We start from the raw sequence: 15,019 nt of genomic DNA, 5'->3' as shown, positions 1-15,019 counted from the left end.
GAGTGACAGGAAAGGAGGGAGCGAGTGTGCCGATGAGGAGAATCTCAGTCTTACTGGCATCAAGGCAGAGATCATTGGCGGCACACCACTCCTGGATGGCAGACAGTCTGAGATGAGAGAAGGAGAAGAGGTGGCTGAATGGAGCCTGAAAATGAGCAACTGTGGTGTTCCCCAGGAGTCTAACCTCTCTCCCTGGCTGGTCAACCAATACCTGGCAATACTTGTCATCCGCATAGCACTGAAAGTTGGGGCAGAGAGGGGCAATGCGGTGGGTAAGAAGTGCCAGGGATTGGTTGACCAGCCAGAGAGAGAGGTTTGACTCCCGGGGAACACCACAGGTAGAGATAAAGATAGAGGAGAGGAAGGACCCAAGTTGGTCCTGGGAGTGTCAATCTGAGAGGAAAGAAGTCAGCCAAGCCAGGGCCTGATCGGTGATACCCAGGTTATCACTGAGATGGTTGAGCAGGATGGCATGGTTGACCGTGTCAAAGGCAGAAATCAGATCAAGTAAGATGAGGACACAGGGGGTGTTGGAATCAAGGTTGGAGAGCAAGTCTTCACAGACGTTCAGGAGAGCAGTTTCCGTGCTTCTGGCAGCTCTGAAGCCAGACTGATGGTCATGGAGACAACCAACAGATTCAGTGTGAAGATTAAGCTGGGAGATGGCAAGCTTTTCCAGAAGTTTGCACAGGAAAGGAGTGATGGAGATTGGGTGATAGTTAGCCAGGGGCAGGATGGGTCGGCAGAGGGTTTCTTAAGAAGAAGGTGCACAAGGAGTGCTTCAGGGGGGAAGGGAAGACTCCAGTGGCGAAGGAGTGGTTGTAGAAGTCGGCTAGTCCTTGATGGTTTTGCGGGAACAGGGGTGAATCTGTTTTGACAAGACTTTCATAGATTGGACTTGTCTAGAAACCTCGTCTGGGGAGAACAGGGGAAAGGCAGAGAAGGAGGGAGGAGAGGTGGCCGAAAGAAGGGCCAGAGGAAGAGCAGGGAGTAGAGGGGGGAGGGGGAGAGGAAGAGAGAGAGGACAGGATGTCCTGAGTTTTAGAGATTAAATGAGAAGCCAGGGCCGTGCAGAGGGCATGGGAGGGGACAGGGGAGGTAGCAGGATTGGCCAGTTCCTTGAAGATTTTAAAGAGTTCGGCCAAATTGTTAGAAACGCGGCCTTGGATGTTGTTAAGATGGATTTCTGAACTCTGACCTAGTGGGTAGAGGTTCAGAAGGCCAGCCTAGTTTCTTGGAACAGGGTAACCTTCTAGACAAGCCATTCCAATCAAGGTAGCATTGGCAGCGGTCAATACTAGGTCTCAGGAGGGGTGAGTGTGAATGAAAGACCTTAATGAGCACACAGAGTAAAGTACACTACAAATCACTCCCAGTCAGGTGTATATATATTAAAACTACAAATACATGCATTCAAGGCCTTTGAGTTTCAACACAATAGTTATTAACAGTAAACACTTTAAAACCAACACACTCCTTCTAAAATACATATATACAAGACCAAGTGTCCTAAAGGGTTAATGCATGAAATGGTTCCACAACCTAGAAAAGGGAAGGTAGCAGGTAGTGCAAAGAGTCTTTAGGCAGTTCTGCAATAATCACAATCATAACTGAAAGACAGTCCAGTCCCTAAGAAGAGGGGAGCCTATTGCTCAAATGTACTTGCAATGCTGGCACACACGGTAGTGCAGATGGGCGAAAACAGGGTCTCTTGTAGGGTCTGTAGCAGCTCAGGAATTGGGGTGAGGTGATGCAGAATAAGTTCCCACTCTGTGTGGTCTCCCCAAGAGGGCAGAACAGGTTCCAGGAGTTGGGAATAATTCAATAGCTCAGGCTACCTGCGGAAAAGGAGATGGGCCCTCGGGGGCCACTCATGCGTAAATATGGATGGATGCGCTAGGGGCCACCGGTAAGGGTTGCAAGTACTCACCGACCCCTGGTGCACTCCAGAACAAACTTCGGCAGTGGAGTTCAATTCGGTTGCATGTTCATATTCAGTAATTCTGCGGCCCTGTGGCTTTCAGCGATGAAGTTACAGAGTTGATTCCCAAACGGGACAGTGGCGATTTATTCGCTCTTGGTGGATGGATCAGGCCAGTTTCACTGTCGCAGGCTTCAGGGCACAGCTGCAGTGGCCTGCAAAGTTCGTCACCACGGCTGGGTGACAAAGTATCCGCATGTACTCTGGTTTGGGTGCTCTCTCTTTACTCCAGACCTGGGAACGCCAGTTGTACAAAATTCGATGTGAGAGTGCCGTGAACACAGAGCTTGCGATGTACCAAGTTTCAAGGGCCTCCTCGAAATGGCAGTGGTATCAGAGGAAAGGTCCTGCGCAAGCTGGTCAGCCCAGTGGTTGGCCCAGGGACACTTCTGAGAAGGCTCACTTCCAGGGTTTGAAGAAGGTGCCGAGAATAGTTGGTCCCACTATTCAAATGAGTCGAAGAATCTTTGCAGACCTTCTAGTTCGATCAGATTCAGAGGGGTCCAGAGGGACGACAGCGGACTCAGGGTGCCAAACCTTCCAGCGGGTCACCAGCAGTTCCTCAACTCGGCTTCTTAGTTTCAGGATACTTGGATCCTATCCTTCGTTCAGTGAGAACTCCAGAGATCGACATGGTATGGGTGTTTGGAGCCTTCTTTTATCCAGAATCTCCTTTGCGCCAAAACGAAGAGGAACCAATGGGAGATCTGCTCACATACAGGCACATCATACATGGACCAATCATGGACCACGGTGGTCCCAGGCATTCCCAGCACGCCAGACTCTCTGGCACCCAGGATGTGTATTGGAACCAGACAGTCCAACCGACATCCTGGAAGCACACACAGAAGGCATGCAGAAGCCAGTGAAAGCTTGGCATTTTGCGGGAGATTGCATGCCCAAATAAGGACAGAACCAGGTTGGCTCGACCTGGGGAAGGTGAAGGGGCAAGATGGCCAAATAACAGGACAAAGAACCTCGTGGCAATGCCATTTTGGAGCCAGGCCACCTATTTGTGCCAAACATGGTAAACGCGGTTTACCTGGCAGGAAAAGGTTAAAAATATGAGAAAAGATAAGCTGCCACCAGCCATGTCCAAGGCACATCTGCACTTCTCCTAAAAAATCCTTCTACAGTATCTAGGGCCTTTAGAAATTACAGTAAAACCCAAGTTCACTATACTGTAAGGTACATTGTGCACTTGTAACATGTTGCAGAAAAGTTGCAACATTGACAAGGACTAAGGGAAACAAAGTCCCCCAGTACTGACTGTCTTTAAGGGCATGTCAGTTTCCCCATAACAAAGTGAGCAAAAAGCCCAGGGGAGTGCAGCTGAAGGCTGTGCTCCTCTGGCAAAGTCCGACTATGGTGTTAAACAGCAGCAAAAAGTTGGAAGGTACACAACTGGAGGGACATCTTCACATAAAATGGGAATCTTTCATAACAGATGTGAGCTCTCTTCTTGGTACTAACAGAGAGTCGGTACTGCCTTTGGAGCAGGCGGCAGGCCAGTTTGTCAGAGGATGTACCGGAAGCACAGCATTTCCTCTCAGCCACCCTGCACTTGCGCTTGAAGGTGACAAGGGCTGAGTCGTACCAGGAGTTGCACTTATCTTTGGGCTTCAAGCGGTTCCTCATGACAGGGGCAAGAACATCAAGAGTATCGGATATAGCAGAGTGGAGCATGGAAAGGGCTGTGTCAGGGTGTGAGTCAGCCAAAGGGATAGGGGGGTTGAGAAAGTGGTGGCGAAAACCTCAACTGACACACGCTTCATGGGTCAGATAACCAAGAAGGTGGGTGGCAGTGTTGGAGGTGGTTTGGCCTGAGGGGTAGAGAGGGTGAGCTGGGAGGAAAGGAGAAAGTGATCACTCCGGGAGAGACGAGTGGTGAGACCGATAGAAGGGGGAAGATCTGAAGAGATCAGCACCTCCAGAGTGTGCCCTGTAGAGTCAGTTGGGCCAGAGGGGAGAATAGAGAAAGAGAGAGAGCCGCAGAGGTCACGAAAGAGCCCAGAGGAAGGACAGGAAGCATCCAGGTGGATGTTAAAGTCTCCAAGAAGGAGGAGTTGAGTGGTCGAGACCAGGAGGGAGGAGGAGAGGTCTGCCCACTCAGAGAGGAAGGAGGAGATCTGGCCAGGTGTCCGATAGATGGTAGCCACGGTAAGGGAATGGCCAGAAGAGAGAGTGAGCCTGCAGACAAGGCATTTGAAAGAGGAGTAGGCCTGCGTAGGAATGACAGATGCAGGGATCCACTCAGGAAAGATCAGGGCTACACCCCCTCCAGAACAGTTGGATCTGGGCGCGGAGAGGATCTTGTAGCCATCCGGGAGGAGAGTGTCAAAGCTTGTGACCAAGCTGGCCATGAACCATGTCTCGGTGAGACTAAGCACTTCAAGGTCAAGTTATTCCAGGAGACGGCAGATGTCAAACGAGTGTTTGACAGCAGAGCGAGAGTTGTGAGTGGCATTATGGAGAAGGTTGCCATCCTTGAAAGACTTCTGGGAGGGGTACAAATCTGAGGTATGGCCTGCAGAGGTGTAGAAGAAGCAGGAGGAGAGGGCAAGGTAGCCAAGGAGGAGACAGTAGGGGAGGGCAAGGAAGCTGTGGGGGGAACAGAGGGGACAGCAGGAGAGGAAAGGAAATTGATGAGGCACAGGAAGCATCTATCAAAGAAGAGAAGGTTGGCCTGAGGGCCTTGGCCCAAGATGGTACCATTCAGATAAACATTAATGATGACCTTAGAGGAGTGGAAGGGGGCCAGGAGGGCCTCCCACTGGGTGCCACCATTAATGGGAGAAGAAGAGAAAGGCAAAAGCACAGAGTCCATATGAAGAGTCTGTAGGTCTGGCGAGGGGACGACAAAAAGGATGTCTGTGAGGGTTTGCCTGGAGGAGGCGCTCATATGGGTGTCAGTGATAGGGAGGCCTGGGTTGGAGTCCAGGATGTCCTTTTTAAACTTCTTCCTACCAGATTTAGTGAGGAGAGCAGGATAGTCGATAGAGAAGCAGTTAGAAAAGATAGGAGAAACAGAGAGCACCATAGAGTAGGTAGGGTGAGGAGAGAAGAGGAAGGGGGAGGGGCGGGGAGAACACTAGGGAAGGACACACTGGGTTGCAAGCAGACGAGACAGAGAGAGATGAGACAATAGTAGAAAATTGGACAAGATGACAGGAGTTCAGATAATGGTGGTAAAGTTTGCTAGATTAATGCTTTGCTAAAAGGCAAAAACCGCAGAATGGCACGACTTTCACAATGCAATTTAAATACCAGAGAAAACACACCTAAGTCTAAGAGTCCTGTCTAGTGGGGAAAAGGCCTAGCTTTCACAATGCAATTTTAAATACTTTTCACAATGCAATTAAATACCGGAGACAACACACCTAAGTCTGAGAGTACTGTATAGTGGGAAAAAGGCCTTGGTTTCACAATGCAATTTTAAATACTTTCACAATGCAATTAAATACTGGAGAGAACACACCTAAATCTGAGAGTCCTGTATAGTGGGGAAAGGGCCTCGGTTTCACAATGCAATTTAAACACTGTAGGGAACAGGAAAAACACACCTACGTCTGAGAAGCTGCTATGTGGCCGCGTTTACAGGGTAGAGTGAAGGCTCTATGCCTGACCCGGGCCACTCCTACCTTGATGGCTGGCAACTGGCTTCCCCTGCTGACACCTGCAGACATGATAGAGAGCTGCCTCAGTGGGAGCCACCCTTTGCCTTGGGGGCCTTAGCCGCAGGGGCTGCCGGGCAGAGGGCTGTCCTGGGAGGTGGATCTAAGAGGGGGGAGTGCCCAATCAATGGGAGGTGGGCGGTATGGAGGGAGGAGGGAGCGGGGAAAAGGAAGTAGAGAGGGGATGGGAACGGAGAGAGAGCGCCCAAAAGCGCATTGCCCAACAAAGTAAAAAAAAGAAAATACACACAAATGCAACAAACAAATGCCGGGGAGCACGAGAAAGTAGCAGCCTTACCTCCACCAGGATGGGAGTGGTAACTTTTCTAATAGTTCACTCAGTAATGCAACATGCTGGAAAGGAGTACCATCACTTCTTTTGAACCCTCTCCTTTCCCACCTTGCTAGTCCTAAGTGCACTGTAGATGTAACACAGACTGAATCAGAGAAGATGTTCACTGCTTGGCCTTCCGACATGTTTAGTGCTTCAATCATTGCTAGTAGCTCTGCTGCTTCTGCAGAGTAATGGTTTGGTAGTTGTGTCTGTGAGTACACTATCAGCTCCTCCCTTTTTTGTATTTCTCGTCCATACCTCACCAGTGTGCATCCTGAGTGCCTTTGCCCCGTGGATTGATCAACTATACCAATAACTCGCGGTATGAGACTTTTTTGCACTTTTTACACGTTAATTTTGGTCTGGCTCTTCCGTCCCTTCCACAGCCACATAAAACAAACACTACGATCACTTTTCGCAACACTGAAAAACAAACTGCTACTTCTGACAAATATGTGCGTGCATATACCTGAATAAACTCTTCCCCAAGGAAAATGACAAAACTATACCAGTTGCCTGCACTATGTGCAACTCTTGTCTAACAAGGTCCACCCCTCACTACGCAACCCTCTGCTAGCACAGATGTGCCACCGTCTACCTGCTCCCTATTGGTGTGGCAGACCTAATATGATATGATATGATAGGTTATTTATAACGCGCTTAATACCCAGAGATTTCTAAGCACAGACCCGGGGATCGAACCTGTGTTGCTCCATGTCGTCTTGCTTTCAAGGTGAGTACGTTTCCCCCGAGCTATCCTCCAGAGACAACGGGCCTCATTATAATAGTGGCAAGAATTGTATGAACGGTGCCGGTAAGGCACCGGCACGTTCATACTGTCCCACCGCATTACGAGTTCTGCTCGCGGGTTCCTGACAGCCCGCCAGGTCTTACCTGGGGGGCTGTGCTCCACCCATGAGCAGAACTCGGGATTGCACCGGCACCGCTATCAACGGTACCAGTGCAACCATGCTGCCCACCCCCATTCTGCCATATGGGGCAGAATGGGGTTCGGGAGCCCAGCAATGCCGCCACCCGCGAATGGGCAATTACCGGCCCATTCATCTCGTAATGGTCCGGTTATTGCCCAATCGCGGGTGGCAGGCCGGTAGCGAGCATGGCGGTAGCCATGCCTGCCATACAGGCACGGCTACCGCCATGCTCGTAATGAGGCCCAATATATCTAATACTAGCATAGCCAATAGCCCTCTTCACCACTTACAAGGGTGCGTTCTATACACCATAAAAGATTCCCTACCACCACTGGCACTTTCATTCACAAGTACACTCATGTATCCTTTTAGGAGATTCTCCACTTCTTTTGACCTCAGAGTCTCCCTTTAAAGGCCTGCACATTTGGTCGGAAGAAAGGCAGCGCCGGAACAGGCAGACCTTTGGGAAATGGCGTCCACAGACCTCTAAGCTTGAGCTTATTGTACTGGCCAACGGAAGCTGTCCTGCACTACTCTGGGAGCACAGCTGGAATTCTCGCTCCTCGGTCGAATGACAAAGGTATCTCACTGGGACCTCCACAAGTGTATTGGGGCCGCCTCATAGAAATCACCAAAATAATTACACAAGGAGTATACGCCGGTGCAATTAGTAATGCAGTTTTATTCAGGGCTCCAGATGAAGCTGGAACAGCAAATTCAAACAGATCGCAGAAAGGAACTGCATGAAAAGGCACTGTCAAAGAACCACCCTTAAAATGAAAACTTTTATACAGAGTAAAATAATTAGCATTTACGATTGTGCGACATAGAAAAAATCTCCCCACTCAAAAATGATTGGACCTCGCATTTTGACCCATACAGGAGACTTACATTGCAATTGATCATTGAGTCCACAAACCTTCCCACACCGCCCTCAATTAGAGTTGTGATGTCACAATCCACCCCCAATTCCCACAACACAAAATTATGTGACTGAAACATTTCAGACGACCAGCTGAACTTTATTATTCTGCCCCAGTCGCCTCTTCCTGACTCTCATTGGAACAGCTACCCACCATCACACCATCAGAGCCTTGAACCACAGACATACTGCTGCATAATTGTTGCATATTGGGAACACTCTAATACTCTTCTCAGGGAAAATGGTCGGCGGGCGATTTGAAATTGCTGTGGTTCTTGCCGGCTTCACTAGAAAATAACATTTCATAACCAATTTTAAATTATAAAATGGTCATATATTCCTTTTTCACTGGCAAACCCTGTAAGTTCTAATCAGCTGACCTAAAAAAATAACAACCTATGTCTGCTTCGCTTAAGGCTGTCCTGGGACACATGCTCTGTGCTAATGAATCGGCTGCAGCGGCCTTTGCCCCAAACAAAATGCTTGCAAACATTTAAAGCAGAAGCAAGCTTTTGGGGCCTATTTACAGTGCTTCATTCTACAGCTAAATTTGATTAGACTAACCTGTGGCCCAGGATTCATGGATTAGTCTTATTAAGCTTTTAATTTCACAGATAACAGAAGAGACCCCTCCCCTTTTATGGTGCTACTCTCACAGCTGATAAGTGCATTCCTTCATACCACGCTGAACTTGCATTTTTATTACAGTTGAAAGATGAAATGGCTTGCTTAAAGAACGCAAAGCTAACCACTGCATTGTGCAAAAACTGGCGGTATTGCCTCCCATTAGTGCTTTTTGCTCTTCAAAACTCTCCCGTTGTGGATCATCATTTGACTCTAAACAAAATTGTAACTGGCAGGAGGATGCATGCACCTGTTCCTCCTGCACGTTCAATTTGAGACGCTAACACTACGACACAGGCTTTGGGAGAAGAAATGCAAAGGTATCTAACTGGAATGACAAATGCCATCAAATGCGTCTCCCGCCAGGATCAATGTTCAACAAGTGGACCGACCAAAGCCGAAGAACAGACAAGTGCACACAGCAAAGGAGAATTCCCACAAGCGTAGCTCCTCTATCTGGGTGACAAAGTACTCGTACGTAATTTTGTCCGGAAGTGGCAGAGCCGAAATTCACTGGCCCTTATGAAGAAGTGTGTGTGACACCCACAGCAGTAAAGATAAAGGAAATAAGAGCATGGATTCACGTTTCCGACGTCCACAAAGACAACAGCAGCACCCCTCGAACAGAGAAGAGAGGGACCCAACTTAATGGGAAGTATTACCCAACTGTCATTGACATTTTCTTCAGCTGTAAGACTTTACAGAAAATCCACAAGTAAAGAAGAAGGAGGGCATGCAAGAAGTGGGGGAAATGGGAGGAAATATAAACATGATACAAAGGTGATAGGGATAGGAGTGTTTCGTTTCTTGTTTTCTTGTCTTCTCTGGTTTTTATTGCATAAAGAAAGTGGGGGTGTCTACCAACAATGGGAAAGAGACACATACTAAAAGGAGTATATTTAGTGCTGAGAGGCTCTATGACTCTATTGGGGAGGGGGAGAAATGGTATCTGGAAATGTCTGGTATGATAAGATGAAGCGGGTGGGGTGAGAGTTGAATTGAATTGATATTTTATTTATATCGCGCTCATACACAAGTGTTTCAGAGCGTGATGAGGCAAGGGAGGGGGACAGGGGAGAACAAAACAACTATCTTACTAGGCCCAGTGACATTGAAGTGCATGGGAAAAGGAAGAGGGGAAAAGTGCATGAAAAGGGGGGAGTAGTGGAAAGTGTGGCGCACAGGAGAAACAGATAAATAATAAATAAATGAAATAAATAACTAATAAAAACAATTAACGGTGGTAATGCAGCCAGCAAATGGCAAGTGGCAAGTGCTAGGTTTAGCAGACAGGGTATGTCTGATAAGTGCAGAAAGAAAGGAAAGGGGGGGCCTGTATGGGTACAGATATAGACCCGAGTGCAAGGGGTGGCCCAGAGGCAGTGCAGGAGGGTGGCAGGCTGAGCAGGTACCTGGGCCTGGAGGACAGAAGGTGGCTAGGTGCACAGTGCCGAGAGAGAAACAGATCAGCAGGGTAGAAGGGGGGCAAAGACAGAAGCAAACAGGAAGGTCTTGAGGTGCTTCCATAACCGGAGATGGTTCTCCTCAAGTTTCAGAGAGGTAGCGAGGCTGTCCCAAAGGGAGGCCCCAGCTGAAGTGGAGATCTACCCCCAGCTCGTTTCTTTGAAAAACGACTGACCCTGAGGGAGTTAGAGGTAGAGGAGCGAAGAGCTCGAGTGGGGAGATATTTACGGAGGGATAGTTGAAGGTATTTTGGACCCCGGTCTCAGAAAGCCTTGTGGACAATGCAGAGGGTTTTGAATTTAATCCTTGCATCCATTGGGAGCCAATGGGGGGATTTCAGAGCTGGAGAGTTAAGATCCCAGGGCCTGAGGCCAAGGACAAGTCTTGCAGTGCTGTTCTGGATTAGTTGTAAAGGGTGGAGAGTAGAGGCAGGTAGATTTAGAAAGAGGCTGTTACAGTAGTCCAACCTAGAGAGAACCAGAGCTTGGGAGACAGTGAGCTTCTGGGGGAAGGAGAGGACTAATGGCAGTTGCTATGTGTGTTCGCTAAACCCACGCGTTACAGGGACAGCAAAACAATTCTTGCCACAAGAGGTAACAGCAGAAACGGGGGGATGTCTAATGCATCTGTCGATATGTAGGACTTGGGCTTGTTTCAAGGTCATGCAGTAGAAGTACAATGGATAAACGAAGGGCAGTAGGTATATACTGACAATTATATACAGCTTGAAAGCATGATATGGGAAGAATTGACAAGCATGTCATATTAGAATATAGTACAGAAGGGGCACGAAAGGGGGAACAGGTGGCCAGTGCCCACAGGAGGATATAATGCAGAAACTCAACAGGACATGATATTCTGTGGTGCCACACCAGACCCCTGTTGTGGGTTGCGGATTCAGTATTTCATGATGGGAAATGGGAATGGGGATGGTGCAGTGTCATGCAGAAGGGCTAGTGGGATATGAACAAGGGTGCTGAAAAAGGTATGTAACAACTGCAGGACCATATAGAATGCTATTGTACATGCCTTGACATGGATAGACAAGAGACATCAACCAGTGTAAATAAAGCTACTTACACAGCTTTCCTTATGTTTCAGAGCAACAGGGATGATCACAATCGGGATGAACACTGGCTGCGGGAAGAAGGTGAGCATCTCAGCATTGCAGAAAGGAACGGCGGCGGTGATGAATTATTGGTGGGTCTGTGGATCAAGAGCCTATACCCAGCTGCCTCCAAATTTGGGAGGGGTGTGCATGCTTATGACCCTCCACAGCCCTGCATTGGTCGTACCCCAGGCAGACTTACTACCTTTCAACGATCACCCAATACTGTGGGAAAAGAAAAGGGAAAGAGAGTGGAAAGAGGTGAAAGGCGAACAAAGGCAAATGGTAAGAAGGAAAGGGAGTAGTAATTACATCTCAGCAGAATCATCACAAAGTTTGGATACAATCCCACAGCACTTAAGACTTTTCAAAAAAGCATTAGTCTATTTTACATCTTTAATGCTTCCCAGCCGCAAATGCCAAATTGCAGCAGAATACCCGCTACGAGGTGCTATAGTTGGCGATTGCACGCGAAAAAGCACTAAATGCAGTGCAAGAGGAGCTCCATGCCTTGTGGCACGCCAGAATAGCTTCATTCTTGATCTAATTAGTGCAATGGAGGGCAGGGTCTGTCATAAAATTGTGAGCAGCTGCTGCACGGCGACACCAGACAGCAATGCTGCTTAAATGGGACACTCAAAGAAGCTGTTGAAGAGATACGTACACCACATGAAAAGATGGTAAAAGAAATGCATGAACCGCCTCATACAGCTGACTGGAGTCATTATGTGTCTGGGTTTCTGAGTGGCTAGTGGCTATGTTCAAAATAACTGTCCCCGTGCTCATTGCCTTCGGTGTCAGACAGTTGATCATCAAGAACTGTAATTGAGGCAAGGGGAAAGTACGGTATATAATGACTGCTCATTTATTTGGTGATGAGGGTAGCAGATTTGAGATGCAGCCTCCCAGGGTGAATGAGGGTGCGGATGGAGAGCATGTGGTCTTGGCAGTGCACCACCAAATGCAGAGGACTGTGATGCTTTTTGGGTAGCATGCTCTTTAGATGGACATGATTGCCTAATACTTTGGGCCACATTAGATGGTTACGAGGGCAAGATAAGTGACATGGGCAGGGTAACACGGCTATGAATACCCAAGAGCAAGAATAAAGAAATGATAGGGAAAAGGGTGTTTATAGAAAGATCGATAAAAGGGGGAATGCAATGAAGGTGCTGGTTCAGCGCCATGCGAAGGGGCGCACCTACCAACTGCAGGAATAATGAGGATGGGTGGGGACACCCCCAATGGAGGGACAAGGAATCATTGCAGGCTGTACACAGCCCCAAGGGACCAAGCATGGAGGCGGAAAGGTGGGGACACTCTGTATACATAACAATATAGACGCAATGGACCCTGTGGCGTAAGTGCCAGGAAGGCAAAAACACAGTAAATGCACCCCATGTGGATGCTGTAGATGGGTCTTTCAGAGCAGGCCAGTTTGAACACACAACCAACACGTCGGAGCTGAGGGGTGGGGGAAGATGAACTCTGGCAGCTTGTCTCTAGCAGTTGCCGTTGGTCGATGCAATCAAGGTCAGCAAGCAAGTTCCATAGTTACTCGTGGCAGCTGGGGTAATCAACCTTATCCAGGGATGCATTCGTTTAACAATAAAGGCGGTTTCAAATCCACCCCCCCCCACTGGCCAGTGGATATGGGTACAAGGATGTGGAGTGAAGGGGTGCTCTGAGAAGAGCCAATCAAATGGTAAGCTTTGGTGTCCCTGAGTACACAGTATGTCCGCAACACTGTTTGCAAGGTTTCTCATTGAGCAGGTGTCATGTGAATGTCTCCATTCCAAATAGATTAGAGTGTCTCTTGTTCCTGCCTTTTTTGGCACTGACCAATTGCAGACGAATAAAGATCTGGAAGTCAGCACACTCATGTTAATACTAATTGTAAATATTTTGCGGGGTGGAGTGGGAGGCAAAATGTGGAGCCACGTGGGGGAGGAACAAACTGGCAGAGGGCAGGTCTGTTTTGCTCCAATCATGTCCAACTAACATATGTTTAGCTATAGTGGCATGACATATTCTAACCAGTCAGCTTTGTGAGAATGGCAAAGACATGAAGTTTGAAATGCAACTGTTTCTAACTGTATACACATTGTATTGGTAGTATAAAAGTATTGTTCACTGAGAGCCAGTTTGTCAGCTCTCCTCAACCAGTTCTGTTCCACTGTGCTGTTTGATTTGTGCTTGCCCAGCTGTAATAAACAGTGTTAATTCTTGCCTGCTGTATGCTCCTTCTTGGACTACTACTGGTAACTCATTGATTACATGCCTTTAGAGAACCCCTAATATATTTTTATGGTTACCCTCTGCTTAAATTACCCATACTTACATAACTTCCCCAGAAAACCCCATATTTGAATATCCTGATAACATACTCCTATCGGCATTCAACATACCCACATAGACCTTCCTCGTCCAACATACACAATATTTATGTAAATCAGCCACTATGGCACTTAGCATGTACCTCAGCTTTCAGTCTAATAGCATAGCTAAGCCTTATGCCCCTAGCTGCTCCCAAACACACACCACGTAACCTCTACATCATGCTGAGCTAACTGAGAAGGATGAATCTAGATGAGAATACATCATACCTAATAGACTGATGGAAGCAGGAATTGTTAAAAAAAACAATATATGAATACGAGTGGGGAGTGTGCCGCGCCGGAGTGGAGGGGAGAAGAGAGGCGTCTTGCTTAAAAGGGTGTTTGTAGATCAAAAGTATATTTCAGCCAGATAGAGCGCCAAAAGGTGGAAACAAGGGAGGGAGATGTGTCACAATTAATCAGATCACCAGGGTGTGGAAAGCGTTTGGGGGCAGGCACTGCGCAGCTCACAGATTGACCGCAGTGAACAAATCTCTCCTGGAGGAACTTGGGGTGGTGTTAATTGCTGTGCACTAGGATGAACGACAGGTCACATTTTGTCATCATTTTGGGGGTAGGAAAGGTATAACAAATAACTAATCATACTAAAAACTTAAACCTCTGCATACGCCTTCTCAAACTCTGAAATAATCAATGCACATGGCCTTCTCACTCTATTCCTGTTACTTTAACACAGAAGAACGTATTCAGATAATTTCGGGGAAACGCCTCCAACCATTTCGACTACAGCATGATGTGTAATGAAAGAAGTGTTCGTCTGGGATATCCCAGTGCTAAGTACTTACCCCGGGATGTAGCTGGGATCAAAGGTAGGGAAGATAGCCTCGGCTATGTGTGGCAGAACCACCGGCATTTTGGCGGTAGATCTCCTTATCGTTTTCCAAAGTATTATTCTAATAGATGACAGGCTTCGAGCCCAATCCGTGAGAGTGGCACATTGCACGGTGCCTGTGGCTTCCGGATGTTGTCCTGTGAGGTAGCAACCAGAGACTCGAAGTGTTGGTTGCCACAACCATCCACATCAGGTGACCTCGGCTCGAAAATATAAACTAAACGTGCACTAGTGTAGCAATGTAAAACTTAGCCGAAATAAAATAAATTAAAAATGATGATTGCAAAGCATTCAACAAAAACCGTTTTTTTTTAAAGCATTACAAATATAACGTTAGGAAGTGAGAAATAACATAGATGTTCACAGTTAAACTATTTACAGTGTGCAGTATAGTGAAGAAAAAACAGAATGTAGGCTTTGGAGAAAGACGAGTGGAACGGCATCGCGATTGGTCTCAATTGTGATTGGCTACAGAGGGGCGGTTCTACATTCTGCATTCTGTTTTTTCATTGTTTGGTCACGTTTTGTTTGGTCACGTTTGAAAAAAACATGTTTGGGCCACTTTTGTTATCAGTAAAGAAAGAGTTCTGCACCGTTATGAAGCTTGGTGGGGAAATCCGCTCCTAAGCCTTACAACTAAAAGTAAACGCAGAAACAAATGTATCAATGTTTGAAGTTGCTATGGTCACTTCACAAATGCAATGCGTGTGGAAATATTGCCCTCTGGTGGTCAAGTTAGAACACTACAC

The 15,019-nt window shown here is 47.5% G+C and overlaps 1 protein-coding gene across 2 annotated transcripts in view; it reads right to left on the bottom strand.

The window, feature by feature from the left end:
• LOC138510612 (ciliary microtubule inner protein 2B-like) overlaps window positions 1–14,732 on the bottom strand; it is a 169,898-nt gene extending 155,166 nt beyond the window's left edge. Inside the window, exon 1 of one of the 2 annotated variants that reach the window (XR_011280421.1) lies at window positions 14,224–14,682. Coding sequence is in view for 1 of the 2 variants with exons in the window: in XM_069626397.1 (XP_069482498.1) it covers window positions 14,224–14,291 (68 nt within the window). In the remaining variant the exon portion in view is untranslated. Of the gene's footprint in view, window positions 1–14,223 lie in introns of both variants that reach the window. The other variant, XM_069626397.1, reaches the window with a different exon arrangement.
• Window positions 14,733–15,019: the final 287 nt, after the last annotated feature.

The sequence above is a fragment of the Ambystoma mexicanum genome, chromosome 6p (genome assembly GCF_040938575.1).
Source record: "Ambystoma mexicanum isolate Mex_15411 chromosome 6p, UKY_AmexF1_1, whole genome shotgun sequence".
Taxonomy (NCBI): Eukaryota; Metazoa; Chordata; class Amphibia; order Caudata; family Ambystomatidae; genus Ambystoma; species Ambystoma mexicanum.
Note: the sequence above shows the minus strand (reverse complement) of the source record. Positions and strands in the feature narration are given on the sequence as shown.